General features: G+C 40.4%; 1 protein-coding gene and 1 long non-coding RNA gene across 2 annotated transcripts; one reads left to right on the top strand and one right to left on the bottom strand.

Moving 5' to 3' along the window:
- Positions 1-952: 952 nt before the first annotated feature.
- CLDN1 (claudin 1) lies at positions 953-16,717 on the bottom strand. Its single transcript, NM_001244539.1, is given in 4 exon segments — positions 953-1,489; positions 3,819-3,903; positions 6,217-6,381; positions 16,268-16,717. Coding segments are annotated over 4 exon segments (636 nt in total). The 5' UTR covers positions 16,491-16,717; the 3' UTR covers positions 953-1,326.
- On the top strand, positions 4,013-12,648 carry LOC146397669 (uncharacterized). Its single transcript, XR_014822661.1, has 2 exons — positions 4,013-8,721; positions 8,762-12,648. It is a non-coding gene; the product is annotated as an uncharacterized LOC146397669 (long non-coding RNA).
- Positions 16,718-17,343: the final 626 nt, after the last annotated feature.

Genomic DNA, 17,343 nt, shown 5'->3' on the forward strand with positions numbered 1-17,343 from the left:
GGGCCTGTGGAGAAAGGAAGGTGCTGAATGATGTGAAGGCCTGTGTGTAGTTTGGTTCAACGACTTCTTAATAGACAATTTAGCAAATAAAAACACGACTTAGGCATATTTCATGTTCAAAGAATGAGCATAATATCAACTAATTAATACTTACACCACTCTACCAGCTGGTTAAGTATCATTATCTCAATTTGACAGATGGGAGAAGAGGAGAAAAATGAAGTGACTTGCTTACGGCTACAGAGAGAATATTTGTCATCAGATTATCTGCAGAAAGCCTAGCACTTCATTCAGACAAACAGGCCACCCCTTTCTGGGAAGAGGTAAACTATATGACAAAACAACACAGTTGAGGAAGGGAGGAAGAAAACAGGTTATTTGGGAGGATATACAACTGTGAAAAGTAGCTCAAAAAAATCTAATCAATAGAATTGTGTTACAACACCTGAAAGCAGCACACAGCTCCTCAATGGGACAAATATTTTCAAAGCAAACAAGCACATTAGAGGTCAGAGTACAGGGAGCATGTGGGGGGAAGGTCAACAGGAATGTATCATCTGCTCACACAGAAAGATCTGCTGCCCAAACTCTAATTTGTTAAGTCTTACTGACTTTAGGAATTAACCTGTATGCATATAAAATGTGTTATCAGACTCAAGAGTTAAGCCTAACCTCACAAAAAAACAAATAAATGCATGAAGAAGGACTGACTGATGACAAAGCAAGTGCTGTAAGAGCATAGTAACAAAAAAATAATATGACATAAGCATATGTGAAGAACTGAAATAATTCATATTTGGTAACGTAGGTCAGGTCTTCTGTGAAAGACACTAAAAGCTGACGAAGGAGGTAAATGATATTTGACCCATTATATATGTGTAGATAAAAATGAAGAGAAAAATACCAAATAAACTACTTATTTAATCAACAGAATTAAATATATTTTTTTTTCTTTTTTAGGTATATTTTAAGTATGCTTATGCCAACATAAAGAGAATAAGAGCTTTTACTAATTTTTTATAGAAAAAACATGTATATGTACATATCTATATATATTTAAGGACCGCCCTCTCCCCACATTCGAGATGATTACTCAGTGGGAAGCAGTAATACACATGAAAATGGCTTCCCTCCTGTATTGAGGAAAGGAGATAAAATAAGACCATGTCATTTTTAGCAATGGGTATTTTAAAAAATAATGTTTTTTTTGGTTATACCACAGTTCAGACTCTAACAGTCAAAAGTCGAAGATCTCAGTGTCAATGACAGTATTTCAATGTCCATTTTCTGGTTGTTCCCACACGGTTTTGTCCTTTTGATTCTGTGTCACACGTAGTCTTTCCCACTGGAAGGCGAAGGTTTTGGATAGGGCCTTGGTGTTGGGTAAGATGTTGTTTTTCGGGGACAGGAGCAGCAAAGTAGGGCACCTCCCAGAAGGCAGAGAGAAGCAGCAGCCCAGCCAGTGAAGAGAGCCTGACCAAATTCATATCTAAAGAGACAAGACAATGCATTTGCTTAATCAATGAACCATGGGAAACTTTTTAAATAAAATTAAGGAACAAAATCACTATCATACTCACTATATTTTTTCCCCCACAATCCCCTTAAATTTTGTCAAGTACTTTAAAGCTTGTGAACATGTACACATGAGAATGTTTACACTGCAGTTGTTGAGAATTTGCAATAGTAGTTCAGGCAATGTGGTCCTCAGAACCGGGTTAGTTACACAAATGTTTCCAAAGAATTTTCCATGTGTAGGAAACTTGTAAAGCATGTTTGCCTACTTTTAGAAGTTGGGTTTGGGCCCTGGTTTGTTCCTGGGCTAGAACTTAATGTGTCAGGCTATCATCAAGTAGCAACCACAGTCCATAAACTGCTAGAGTGTGATGGAGACTATTTGAATTTTCAATAGTTAATCCCTGGTACCTATAAACACTGAAATCTGAAATGTATGGTTTTGTGACAAAGACTCCTAAAAAGCCCAGAAATCATTCTAGATTAAGTTGACCCAGGTGGATGTATTAAGTTATACTCCTGGGACAAGATCTGTGGCTGAGGGTGGGCAGTAAGGATGGAGAGGAGTGGATTTAGTTATAAGGCCTGGGTTTGCATCATCTCAACTCTCAACTGCTGAATGGTGGGCTAGTAACTGCACCTCTCAACCTCAGCTTTTCTTAAAGTAGGACAATACCATCTGCCTCACCTTCAGGATCCTGTAAGACAATATAAATGAGTGTACAGAGCCTAGCCATTCATAAAGCGCTTTCATATCTACTACTGGTAACATTTTAGCCTACTGCCCTTCAGCAGCTTGTCTCTACATGGTAGATCTTACTGGGTGGGTTCCAACACAATCATTGCACTATGTGTCCTCCTATACGTGGGTGATTATATAAAAAGCAGCACACCTTATCTCTCCACCACTGGGATTTTTCCTCCATTCATCTTAGAACTCAACAAACAATAATTACATCTTAACAGCCTGGCTCTGAAGGTAGTTATTAGGCTTTAAAGATGTGAACACAGTGAGACAAAGAGCCTTGTCTTTGATCAAAGAGTGTCATTACCTGAGAGCCAAGTGTCAGCCCTTTAACTTGCACAACTGGCAACATTAAGAAGGACAGCCTTTGTAAAGTTGTTTTTATGGTTGTGATGAAACACAAAATTTCAAAATGGTAACTTTTTTTTTTTATAAATAAACTGTTTTTTTCCTAAATAAGATTAAACTGTTAGGATGAAATATTATTTATTTATTAACTTTTTTAGGGCTGCACCTGTGGCATATGGAAGTTCCCGGGCTAGGGGTCAAATTGGAGCTACAACTGCTGGGCTACACCACAGCCACAGCAACATGGGATCCTAGTGGAGTCTGCAACCCACACCACAGCTCATCAATGCTGGGTCCTTAACCCACCGAGTGGGGCCAGGGATCAAACCTGCATCCTCATGGATACTAGTTGGGTTCATTACTGCTGAGCCACAATGGGAACTTCTATTTATTTATTTATTTTTGGCCATGCTCATGGCATGGGGAAGTTCCCAGGCCAGGGGTCAAATCCATGCAATAGCAATGACTTGAACCAAGGTAGTGACAATGTTGGATCCTTAACCCACTAGGTCACCACGGAATAGCAGGAATGAAGTATTATTTGTTAACCTTTAAATTAGTACTATTTTTTTGATCAGCCATAAACTGTGTAATAATAGTAATTACACAAGTTTCAGATAATCACGATTAAGTGTAAATATCAGCATATACTGCAAAAATGAAATTTCAAATATATTAGTATCTATATTAATATCTTAAGAAGTTAAAATACAAAAAAAGGTCTTGCATACATTTGGAAAGTACACAGTTTGGAACCTTTCTACTTTGAGGTTTGTTTTGTCATCTATATAGGCTGTTTTTTTTTTTTCTTTTTTTGCCATTTCTTGGGCTGCTCCCCTGGCATATGGAGGTTCCCAGGCTAGGGGTTGAATCGGAGCTGTAGCTGCTGGCTTACGCCAGAGCCACAGCAACGCGGGATCAGAGCTGCATCTGCAACCTACACCACAGCTCACGGCAACGCTAGATCCTTAACCCACTGAGCAAGGCCAGGGATCGAACCCGCAACCTCATGGTTCCTAGTTGGATTCGTTAACCACTGAGCCATGACAGGAACTCCTATATAGGCTGTTATATTTTCAAGTTTGACAGAAAGTTCCATAAAATTCTGCATAGCAAATCAGGGAAGCTGTAGCACTAACTGGACTTTGCAGAACACAAAAAAAGGGTATTTTCTCAGAGAAAAAACTATTTAACACATGGATAGGATTACCTGGCATTGACTGGGGTCATGGGGTCATAGAATTCTTGAACAATTCTGTTACCATACCATGCTGTGGCAACTAAGATAGCCAGACCTACAGAAATTCGAAACAAAACACTGTTAATCACTATGGAACACTGAGCATAAATATAGTTCATTTATAAGTATTTTACAAGAATGAAATCTCACCAGTAATGCTAGACTTTTTTTTTTTTTAAGGCTGCGCCTGCGCCATATGAAGATTCCCAGGCCAGGGGTCAAATCAGACATGTAGTCGCCGGTCTACACCACAGCCACAATGCCAGATCCGAGCCGATTCTGCAACCTATACCACAGCTTACAGTGACACCAGATTCTTAACCCACTGATCAAGGCCAGGGATTTGAACCTGCAACCTCCTGGTTACCAGTATGATTCATTTCACTGTATCACAGTGGGAACTCCTAGACTTTTTTAATTTAGTCCATTTTAATTCAGATGACTTTAGGGAGATTAGAGGTTCAGATATAATTTATTCTAAGTATTCTCTAAAGGCAGACAAAAATATTAGGTTGGAGTTAGGCATAATTTATACTGTTCATGTTGTCATTCACTTATAGTTCAAGGTCATGGGCATAAATGACACTCCTGGAAACAGTTCAGCAGATTCATGTCATTTAAGATCTCTTTCAAATTTATGATTTTACATCAGTGTACTAAACTACTTTTGATAAAGCCAAAGTTGTTAGCATTATGTCTAGTTGCTTACACAAGGGAAGATGAACACCCTTCTACATTCCTCTTGACCAAAACTCAAAATTTACATTTCTGAATGATCAAAATGAAAGGAAAGAGCTGGATAGCAGGGACGAGCAGGACCTGTCTCAGAATGGACCATCCTATTGCCCCACTGGCCGGATATATCAGGCATTGCCTTGAGATTGCTGAGATGCCACATCAGATCAACACATGCAGCACACTCTCTCAATTTCTCATGCCTTTTGCATTTCAGTAATGCCAGAGAAACTTCTTAGCAAAACAATCCACTCTGTCTTTTACAATATCTCAAAAATTCTCTTATCCAAAGAAATTCAATGACTTCTTTTTATAGTCATTCTAAAAATTCATCAATTTAGACTCATTAAACATTTCTATGCTATCTCTCTTACCCCTTCCTCCCATTAAAAAAAAAAAAAAAAGTGGTCCCATTTAATTGCCCCTGATACTTGAGAGAAAACACTACTGCTTTTGGCTGCTCAAGGAGAACATGAGAATGCTCTGGAACTTGCAACTCACACTCCCTAGGAAGTCCCTGAAACTATGGATGGATGGAGTGATGGATGGGAGTTACCAGAAGGCAAAAGAGTTCTACGCAATAAGTTGATTCATAGCCTTTGATGTAAAATAAAACTATTGGGAATAAAATGCTATCTGTGCTTTTTCTGACAGGAGTAATTTGAATAAACTTTAATCAAATCTTTAGCAAAGGCACAGGCACTCTTCCTTCATTATTGATGAAATTTGCATACTTTTATTGAAGAGAAAATGAGAAAAAATATCTAATTCTAGTTTTTTCTAGTGGTAGATTATAATCATTGTTGTCATTTTCAAATACAATAGACTACTATACACAGTATATAGAGTGGTCTATTTCAAAACGATAGACAACTACTTACATAATCTATAATAGTCTATTGTTTTATATACACACAATTTTATACACACACACTATCTTATTTAAGATAAATCATACTTTAAGGCTTTATAAATGAATTGTCCATGTCTTCTTCTTGCTCTCATTTTCTCAAAACTCACACATCTAATTCCTTAATCAACATTTAAATAAAGCAATAAATACATATTTCTTTTTTTTTAGGACCACACTTGTGGCATGTGGAAGTTCCAAGGCTAGGGGGTCAAATTGGATCTGCAGGTGCCAGCCCACACCACAGCCTCTCCGCTGTGAGCATAGATCTCAAATTTTCATGTAAAAGCCAGCTGGACTTAAGGTTTCTATGTCTTCAGATTTTAAAGGAAATAAATTCAAACAATGCAAGGGCAACAAGTCCAACATAACCTAAGGAAACCAAAAACTAGATCTTGTTTGTTTGTTTTGTTTTTTTCATTTTGTTTTGTTTTTTAGAGAGGTACCCGTGGCATATGGAAGTTCCCAGGCTAGGGACTGAATTGGAACTTCAGCTGCCAGTTAGGCACCACAGCCACAGCAACACCAGATCCAAGACACATCTTCAACCTAAAGTGCAGGATCCCCAACCCACTGAACAAGGCCAGGGATCGAACCCACATCCACATGGATACTAGTCAGATTCATTTCTGCCTGTGCCACAATGGGAATCCCCAGAAACTAGGTGTTAATCCATGCCATCTGGAGTTTAATAAGATCTAAAGGAGACAGAGCCTCTCTTACCTGAAATAAGAAAGATCACTCCCCCAATGACAGCCATCCGCATCTTCTGCACCTCATCATCTTCCATGCACTTCATACACTTCATGCCAACAGTGGCCACAAAGATGGCTATTAGTCCCAGCAGGATGCCAATTACCATCAAGGCACGGGTTGCTTGCAAAGTGCCTGGAGGAAAACATGTTAGAACATGTAAAAATCATGCCTAGATCAAAAGAGAAAAGTGATAGAAGACCAAGTATATTTCAACACCACATGGAAGAAAGAAAATATAATTAGGAGTCAGGAGGCCCCAGCGCTAGTAATGTTTCTGCAGATAAACAATACAGTTTCTCCCCTAGAAAAACAAACACCTAGTGACTGATGAGTAAGAATCCCTCCAGCTCTAACATTTTATATTTTCAACATTAAATTCGAAATCCTCTGAAAAAATAATTAATGATCTGGTTGAATAAGCTTAGCATAACTAATACATTTTCAGTCCTTACTAGTGGAGCATTTAGAGTATTTTATTTCTGAAATAACAGTCATGTGTTATCCCTAATGTTAAACCATTTATAATTAAAATGGTTTACAATATATTCTGGTAATAGTCAATAACTTTATGCTCTAGTCTTCAAGCTGCAGAAAATCTGGGTGAGTGGATTTGGAAGATAAGAAATGAATTTCTCAGGAGTTCCCATTGTGGCTCAGCAGAAACAAATCTGACTAGCATCCATGAAGACAATCCCTGGCCTTGCTCAGTGGGTTAAGGATCCAGCATTACCATGAGCTGTGGTGTAGGTTGCAGATGCAGCTCTGATCTGGCGTTGCTGTGGCTGTGGTGTGGGCCAGCAGCTATAGCTCTGATCTGACCCCTAGCCTGGAAAACTCCATGTGCTACAGGTGTGGCCCTAAAAAGGCAAAAAAGAAAGAAATGAATTTCTCATAGATTATCATGGCTGGATAAGCAGCATTTTTGTATTTCCAGTGAAAGGTGTAGGGTGGGGGTTAGGAATACCATTTTCTTAGAACAAAACAAAATAACCTTTGAGATGCTATTTTGAAATACAACAGGTTTGTATTCATTTTTAAAACTATTTAAACTGCCATGCAGTAAAGTAGCAGACAATAATTCAATGTAGTATTTCTCAGAATTCCATTAATCTCCTAAGGTCCTGTTGTTGTCATTAGTGCACCAAGTCATACTCAGTTACATACAGTGAGATATAAGAGATTTATGCCCATACATTTCTTAAAGAATAAAAACCAGATACTATCACTCTGGCATGAAAGGGACGTTCAAAGAAAAAATTAGCTGAAACCATGCTAGCTGGATGAGTTTGATTAATTCTAGATTTATTTCCTCCTTCAAATAAAGATCATCATCTTTTTGATGGTGTTAACATGAGACAAATATTTTTGCAAATATAAGTGTAATTTACATGTAACAAACCCTGCTATCTTGGGTAAGCTACTTATTATTCTTAGGGTCCATGTTTCTATTATGCAAAGTATAAATGATGGTATCTCTTATCAGGAAGTTGGAACAATTGACTTCTTGCTGACCTTCAAAAGTGGCTGACAGGATGGAAAGATTTTGTATCTCACTATCTAATTTAGACCTGGACTCAGTGTCAATATTTTTCGTGGTTGAGAACTTAGGCTACAAATCACAGTTAACACTAAAGATTTCTAAAACATCATTCAATTTTAACTTATTAATATTTACACCTTTGCCATTACCAGGCAATCTAGGATAAAAATCATAAAACTCTTTCTGAGAAGTATCGAAGGTATTTTTTTTTAATTGTATTTGAGAGATATTTGGGAATGCAAAATAAATTTTACTTAATTTAATGAAGAAATAAACCCCAGGCCCTCCCATGCTCCCCTATGAGGTCCACTTCCCCACAAACGTGTGTGGGCAAGGGGGCACCTTACCCACAGATTTATTGTGAGATTCCAGGGCGGTATAAGAACTCCTGCATCAAAACACATGTTTCATGGACCATGGGTTTACCAGGAACTAGAGCTGCTTATGAGAGTATTGTGAAACTTCTTCCTTGGAATCACAAACCACACTGTAGCATGAAGCAGAAAGTACCAAGGACTCCACAGTTATGGCACGTCCTTCCTCCTGATTTACCAACAGTTTTTACCAAGACGATCACTGCTTAGAAGGAAAATGAAAAATAAAGTAACTAAGCTCTTGTACATAACAAAGATTTCAGATAGGATCCTAACTTCTTTCTACTCCAAAAGAAAGCATTTCAGGCAAAGGAACCCTGGAAGAGGAGATGGTGAAAGTCATAAAGATGATCCACATGCCTGGAGGACAGGGTGACCGCCTGTTCATTTGCCTGAGACTCTCTTGGCTTAAAACTACAAGACCTGGAGTTCCCGTTGTGGCTCAGAAGTTAACGAACCCTACTAGTATCCATGAGGTTGCGGGTTCGATCTCTGGCCTTGCTCAGTGGGTTAAGGATCTGGCACTGCAGTGAGCTGTCGTGAGGGTCTGGCATTACTGTGGCTGTGGTGTAGGCCAGCAGCTACAGCTCCGATTCAGCCCTTATCCTGGGAACCTCCATATGCCATGAGTGTGGCCCTAAAAAGACAAAAAAAAAAAAAAAAGAAAAAACCCACACAAAAAACTACAAGACCTGCCTTCTGAGAAGGTCCTCAATCCTGGACAAACTGGGATAGCTGGTCACTACCAGGCAGGAGGCATTTACCATACAGGACTTCGCAAGCTAGGTTAAGGGGTTTGGAGTTTATGCTAAGTGTAATCAGAAGTCACTGAAGAGTTTAAGGACAGGTGACAGGATTTTTACCCTCTGCTTTCCAATGATAGTGCTTCAAGTACGTACAGCCTCTTACATCTCTCAACCACTTTCTACTTTCCATAAAGCCCAGTTTTCCAACCTTTTATTCACCCCTTTGGCTGCATTTTCTGATATTTAAGTCTTCCACTTTGTTTGAATTGTAGGGCCCCAAACCAGGCCCAGCTTCTGTAATAATCATTCTGATATGTACTTCATGTAAAAACAGCAGGCCACAAGCCCAGCAGGTTTGAGCACTTGGATCACAAAGTATGCTTTAGGAAGAGTCGGCTGGGCCCCCATCTCCTGTGTCAGGCTTGTGTAAAACCACCCAGGCAAGCGAGCACACGGAACAGCCCCTCCAGGGCTCCACCTGCACTTGCCTGGAATGATCTCATCTTTACTTTCTTCATCCCGAGGTTTGCCCCCCTTTCAGTTCTCAAAGAAAAGGCATTTAATCCATGCCCCATCTTACTCTTTCCACTACTTTTCCAAAATTTCTAAGGGAGAGGGAACAGATATTTCTTTTTGTTTGCTGCAAACCCTAGTATGCATTATTTCTTTATAGAATAATGTAGCTCTTGCATAATGTGCAAACAATGGAGAAAATGGAAAAAAAAAAAGCTATACTTAGGAATCATGTAAATCACATAGAGCAAGGGGATCATGTTTCATTCTTAAAAATCTGATAAAGCAGTAGTGTTATTTTGTAAAGCAATATGCTTTTCACTTATGTCCTGACATCCACTGGTTTATGAAATGTCTTTGGATTTTACAATGCTAGATGGGCATCAAACACAAAATTACATCTTGCATTATTGGAGACATTTGGATGGATTTTAACTATTATGATATGTGGTAGCGGAGGAGAATGAAAAAATACAAAAAAAGGGGTGAGAATCATAACAACATGAAAAGTCAGTTGGGTATACATAATGGTGGATTGCAAATCAAAATAAGAAAGTGTTGTGTTACAGGTTATGAGGGTTTTCTATGTGGATAAAATCTAAAGTGTCATGTTACAAGTTATGAGGGTTTTCTGTGTGGATAAAATCTAAAGTGTTGTGTTACAAGTTATGAGGGGTTTCTATGTGGTTTTAAGCTGGAACCAGATCCTTCAAGTTAACGTCTTACGGAAGCCTTTTAAGTCAAAGATCTAAATTATGGAATTGTGAGGCCCTTGAGGACTTGGGCCAAATATTTGTTCGTATTACTATATAAAGCATTAAGAACAGTATCTCTATTTAACATATCTTCATCCTTTAAAATTTAAGTTTGAACACATCTTTATCCTTTAAAAATTCTTTTATGATAGGTAAAAATACTCATTTGCTAAGCTTCATCTTTGAAATAATTCTGAGAAACACCTTCCTGGAAAGCCTATGAATACCAAAACCTTGGTACAGAGAGCCAGATCTAGTTTAGCTCATTAAAACTACAAACTCATTTAGGGAGAAAAAAATTAATACTTTTTGTTTAACCCCATATACTTTTTAAATGTTCTAAAATTTAAAATTATGCATCTAATGAGCTTCCAAGATGAAGCTTTTCTTGGTTGGAACACTTTGACTGGCAGAGCAGAGAAGGTGCAAAATGTTTGAAAACTATAAAATGTTTGAGACCAGAATGTGTAAACAACAAGGTCCTACTGTACAGCACAGGGAACTATATCCAACTGCCTGGGAGAGACCATGATGGAAAATAATATTTAAAAAAAAAAAAAGTATATGGAGTTCCCGTCGTGGCTCAGTGATTAACGAATCCGACTAGGAACCATGAGGTTGTGGGTTCGATTCCTGGCCTCACTAAGTGGATTAAGGATCTGGCATTGCCGCGAGCTGTGGTGTAGGTTGCAGACGTGGCTCAGATCCCACGTTTCTGTGGCTGTGGTGTAGGCTGGTGGCTGCAGCTCCTATTTGACCCCTCGCCCGGGAATCTCCATATGCCGCGGGAGTGGTCCAAGAAATGGCAAAAAGACAAAAAAAAAAAAAAAAAAAAGTATATACATGTATGACTAAGTCACTTTGCTATAGAGCAGAAATTGGCACAACATTGGAAATCAACTATGCTTTAATTTTAAAAAAGTATATTTTAGACCAGAGAGATATGTTATGCCTTGAACTATTAACTCTGAGTTGGTCTGCTTGGATTAAATCCAGAAGCAAATATGTTCCTTTCTGGTCCATTAAATTAGCAGATACCTCTGCAATATTATTATCACTGACTAGAGTTGTCTGTGGAGAAAATGGTTAGCAAACATTCAAAAAGTTACACTATTGTTTCTCATCATTATTCAGCAGTATGTGGAGAAGGCAGTCTTTTAATTATACTTAGCTAGACTGATAATCTTGAGATTAAAGACTCCCTAAGGAGTTCTTACCACTTGCAACCTGAAAGTATAATTTGAAAACACACTTACAAAGATCTCTACTTATGAGACAAAAATGAATTAGAAGTTACTGATCTACTACAGTGAAGTTAATCACCATAAGCGCCGAAAGACAAGCAGAGGCAAGTCAGTGGAATTTTTTTTTTTCCTGAGGCATTTCTAAAGTCTTACTACACAAGCAGCAGAATCTCCTTTAAATACCTGGCATTGTTCATGCCACTTACTAGCCATATTACTTACTATATTATTACCCCATGTACTATATATCATAAGTAAAGTCGATCTTAATTATTATATCTGTATCCTCACATGGTCCCTCTTTGCATCAGTAGTTGCTTAGTAAGTATTGGGCAGATAAAGAAACTGACCACTAGGAAAAAAAACCCTCTCTTCTCCTCTGCAATTAAATGAGCTCATCAGAGAAGGTCACAGAACTATATTCCCATGACTTCTTCACTTATTAAATCTTCCACTTTTTACTCAAGTTCAAAGTTTCTCAAAAGTTCTCCTTGGTAGCATTTCCATTTTATTGCTGGATAAACTGGGGGCCACTGGGTGTGACCTCAGGACTCCAGCACAGTCAATATCTGTGGTCTGGGATAAGGCAAGACTCACTACTTTTCAGGATACCCTGAGCAGTCTTGCTCTCTTCTTTTGTTTCTTAGATTGTCTCATGATTAAATGTATATTTTTATGTCACCTCTGTGCCATTGACTCATCACCTCAATCAAGGAAAACCTGAACTCTATCACTTGCTTGTCTCCTTTCCATTACTGAAATTAGTAACAAAGAATGTTGGTGATAGAAGGAATCAATGGCACTTTATCAATCATCTTGGCTGCATCCCTAGCATACAAGATAGGGCCTGGCTCATGTTTGGTGAATGAATGAATGAGTCACGAGTTCATCTGCCCATACCTCCCACTCTGCCCTATTTTACATGTGGGGAAACCACAGCCCAGAGAGATTGAGTGGCTCACTATCATAGCCATGGCGAGTTTGCGCAAAACCAGAATAAGAATTGGGAACTCAATGGGAGTTCCCATTGTGGCACGGTGGAAATGGATCCAACTAGTTAACCATGAGGTTGCGGGTTCCATCCCTGACTTTGCTCAGTGGGTTAAGGATCCGGCATTGCCGTGAACTGTGGTGTAGGTGGCAGACACGGCTCAGATCCAGTGTTGCTGTGGCTGTGGTGTAGGCCAGCAGCTGTAGCTCTGATTTGACCCCTAGCCTGGGAACTTCCATATGCCAGGGGTGTGGCCCTAAAAAGCAAAAAAAAAAAAAAAAAAAAAAAAAAGCAGAAACAAAACCCCAAAGATTTGGGAACTCAAGCCCAGGTATGGGTTTTGACTTTCATTATTCAAGAATCAGAATTAATTCCTGAAACAGATTTGAACACCCATGGCCCCTTGAACACCCTTGGTTCAGCAGGCATAATGCAGTCTAGGAAAGTATAAGCAGGTGCCCTCCTCTCTGCCTATGCTTCAAAGACTGTCCAAGTCAGTGATTTCGTTCTTTGATTGAGCCTGACATCATGGTGAGAGTGCTGGGAAACTTCACCAACGACCAATACTCATTAAAGCACACCTACACACATGTGGATTCATGCAAAGCAAGTTGAACAGGCTAGAGGAGGTTATAAACAAATTACAAAATCCCAAGGCTAGATGAGACTTAGAGAGAGTCTAGCCTAACCTCCCATTTGTCTGAGGCTTGGATTTTCCCTATAACATTCCTTCAAAATGCTTATTTATTCCTCCACTTACACACCTCCCACTACGCAACCTCCTGGGGCAACCCAGTCTTTGGAAAGCTCTAGCTATTAAAGTCAAGCCAGAAGAAGCAATTAACTAAGCACATGAAATAGGCACTAGCTTGCCAAAAGTTTGAGAATTGGATCAAAACAAGGCAGGACGTACAGTTTAATCAAGAAAAGTCTACTGCAATTTGATCTGGCACTCTTTTTCTTTTTCTTTTTTTTGTATATTACAGCTATCAGTCATCAGTGTCAATAAACATCACATACTTGGATGGAAGTGAGATCATCTCAGCCATAGTAAAACCACAGTCCGCAGTGTAAGATTTGTTTCTCCAGGAAGTTCCTCACTTACATTTTCATATACTGCTTTGCAAGATCCACCTCAGAAAGTCCTGCTGTATCTTATTTCCAACACTGGCTGAAGCACACTGTATCCCTTTAGACACTGTCATGTGCTTTTTATAGCTGACTCTGGTTAGAGCAGGGGAGCAAGAGCTTTTAACACATCCAGTGCTATAATCTTGATAAATCCTCAGATCTGGGCCCTCAGTTGCCAAGTGGGCTCACTAGCAAAGAGAACATGAAACAATTTCAAGAAATGTCTAGCGAAGCTTTTCACCTAAAAGCACGTCGTGGAATGCAACTTTTACAAGGAACGCTACTTATATGTACAGATAATCCTGTTCAACTAACTCTAGATGTCACGGGACTGTACCAAAACCAGCCAATGAGTCACCTCCTCAGGTCTCTACACCAGGTGGGCGTGAGCTCTACCGTCCAGGTGTAGAAACAGAGATAGGTCGGTTCTCTGGGCTCCAACCAAAGGCATCTAGTGAATCACTGGCAGGTAGGGGAGGGTACCTGTGAGTCAAGACTCCCTCTTCTGGGAGTCAGTTTTGAGAAAAAGGTCTTGGCCCCACCTTGGATAAACTCTGGCTTTAACCAAAACAAAAAGAGGAATTTGATCTGGAGTTTAAAGATATTCATGTGGAAGAAATCTCCAAAATGTATATGGGGGGTGATATTGTTTAGTTCCACAGCTTTAAAAATTGTAACAGCTACATTAACTAGAAATAAATGACAATAAAAAGTGTCAATAAATGACAATAAAACAATACTTTATCACGTGTAGGGATGACCTGTTTTGAATATTTACAACATGGATTAATTGGATTTTTTCTGATAATTTACAGAAGTTAAAAGGAAACCTATTTCAACATGTGACAATGAACTATTTTGATTAGAGGAACCAGAGACTGAAATTGCCCTTAGAAACATCTCCACCTGTCAGTTTCTCAAAATGCCACCCCCAAATGCCTGACACAATTCCTTACATGTATTTATCTCTCCATGGGGGAGAGTCAATGACTATACAAAGGAGTACACCTAATATACTCCTTATATTTGGCCTAAAGAAATCCTAATATGGGAAATTTGAAAAGCCGAAATAACAACACTAAAAAGCTCCATGTGTACACTGACTAACCAAATTCCACAGGTACTCAAGGGGCTTAAACGGATTTGGAACAGATTTAACACCTCTGAAGTACATAGCTTTTCACAAAACCATATTCAGGAGATAGACAAAGCAACTGAAGTAAACCTGGGCCATGATAACAGCGCTTCCAGGTATCACACAAAGGGGACAGGCTTGCTTATCTAGGCAAAGGCTAAGGAAGCTTTTCTTCCAGTTAGTTTCAAGGCATGGAAGACACCAGGTTCAGGAAAACTAATGTTATATCTCAAGGAAGACACTCCAGCCATGAATTGTTACTATCAAAGTTAAGTAGGGATTTCATGAGTTTCTGACAGGGCTCTCAAAAACTTTTGTTTGAAAAAAATAATAAAAGGAAAAAAAAGCCATCTTGTCACCCATCTCTCTCACATCCTTAGGACTATTTTTCTCTACATAATGCATTTCAACTTGATAGAAGTAAGAAGTCAACATCTGCTACACAGCAACTCCTTTGTGGAAGACAGAAACTTAAAGAGGACCTGGCCTCTGTCTCCTGACACCTGCACTCATCAGCTGGGTCTCCTTTGAGGCATTTGTCTTTAGCGCCTCAATTTTTTATTTTTATTTTTTGCCTTTTAGGGCCACACCTGCAGCACATGGAAGTTCCCAGGCTGAGAGTCAAATCTAAGCTGCAGCTGCTGGCCTACACCACAGCCACAGGCAATGCCGGATCCTTAACCCACTGAGCAAGGTCAGGGATCCAACTCGAATCCTCCTGGATAACAACTGGGTTCAGTATCGAAGAGCCACGATGGGAACGCCTAGTGCCTCGTTCTTGCCTTCATATTAGTAGAAGGGAGGTTGTTTAGAACTTTTCTTTCTCATCCTCCTTTTTCCATAGGCCACCAATCTTCACTTCCTAAATTAACACTACACCTCTGCCTCCTCTGAAGACCCCTGGCTTGAAAGCTAAACCCTTCTGGAGAATCTTAAAAGACTTCTTCAAAGATTCATGGGAGGGGATGCCTAGGGGCCTCCTTCCTTTACTAGATCTTAAAAATCAAAAGAATCAAAAGATTCAAACTAAACTCTGAGCAGAAGACGCTAGGTTGAGACAATATATATCGGAATGCGATTTTTCCCAGGAAAACTCAAACTAAAGATAGATTTAAAAATGTATTCAATAACTTTGGGATTATCTATTTAATTTTATAAACTTGAGAAGCTACCAGGCTCCAAACTTTTCACGGCTTACCATTTTCCTGTCCCAACCATAGTTTTTCAACTCTTTATACAGAATTTTAGCATGTCCAGGGGAGGCCTAAGAGCTCAAGTTCAAGTTTGGCTTCACTTGCTCAATTGCCACCCCACTGTCAGGGGCATATAAGATGAAATCACACCTGGAAGAGGAGTAAAGTATCACCCAGAGAGCTAGAGAAAAATCTAGAGCTTGGTTGTGGGCCTCTTTTTCTCCAAACCACAGATCTCTCCACTTCCAGCACAGGATAAGAAGACTCGATCCATCGAACGTTGACAGACATGTAATTACGCAACAGAATCCTATGGAGTAGCCACTACTCCAAAACGGAGTCACTAGGGGGTTGGGATCCCTGGGTCCTGGCTGCGGGAGTGGGGAATGCACTCACTGTTCAGATTCAGCAAGGAGTCGAAGACTTTGCACTGGATCTGCCCGGTGCTCTGCGACACGCAGGACATCCACAGCCCCTCGTAGATGGCCTGGGCCGTCACAATGTTGTCACCAGCGTAGGAGTAAATCTTCCACTGAGGCAGTGCGGTGCTGACGATGGAGCCGATCCAGCCCAGGAAGGCCAGGATGAAGCCCAGCAGCTGCAGCCCCGCGTTGGCCATAGCTCTGGCTCAAGGGCCGCAGGTGCACAAGGCGGAGTTTGCAGGTGCGCACCCGGGACTCCCGGGGGTGGAGGAGCCGCGCGGAGGAAGTTACTGCGCGGAGCTCGGCTCCCTGCGCCGCAGCTGGAGATGCGAGGGGTGCAGGTCTAAGGCCGGGTGGGCGCTGAAGTTGAGAAGCAAGAAGCTGCTGCTGCTGCTCCCGGGTCGGGACTGAGACGCGGAGCCACTGGGCGCCGCAATTTAAAGCAGCTCCGCCCAGGACCCGGCCCGGCCAAGGCGCAGCGCCCCCTGACGGTTTCAGGGCGGCTCGCTGGGAAGCGAGAGAGAGAGCCAGAGCTGGGGATGGCCCACGCGCTGGTGGCTGGAAGGTCCCGCCCACGATGTGGGGACACCCCGAGAAGGGTAAGATACGCAGGGTCCAGCGCTCACTTCCTTTCACTTCTCTCCTCGCTCTTTCCCTCTGTGAGCCTTCCCAGACGTTCGTTCCATTCATTCAATCTACATTTATCCATAAATTACTATGTATGTCTAAACACTAAAAATGCATCAAGATAAAAAATAGAGACTTCAAGAGACGCAGTTTCATTTTAAACTTTTTTTTTTTCACTTTCTGATTCAAAAGCGTTTCCTATCTTTCTCCACCCCTTTTCCCTCCCTCACAAACACTTCCCTACCTTTTCTTCAGCCTCCTCCCCTTTCTCTTTTCCTCCCTCTGCCCCCTTCTTCCCTTCATGTTCTCTCCTAGAATCATACACTTCTGCAAGGGTTGTAAGAAATCTTTATACTTTATGGATTAGGAAACTGAGACCCAGAGAGGGCATGCAATTTTCATATGCTCACACAGCCATTGAGT

Source organism: Sus scrofa, chromosome 13 (assembly GCF_054392235.1).
Source record: "Sus scrofa isolate SSC_HxYL_T2T_F1_AM1 chromosome 13, Sscrofa_HxYL_maternal_Yorkshire_Landrace_v2.0, whole genome shotgun sequence".
In the NCBI taxonomy this organism is placed as follows: domain Eukaryota; kingdom Metazoa; phylum Chordata; class Mammalia; order Artiodactyla; family Suidae; genus Sus; species Sus scrofa.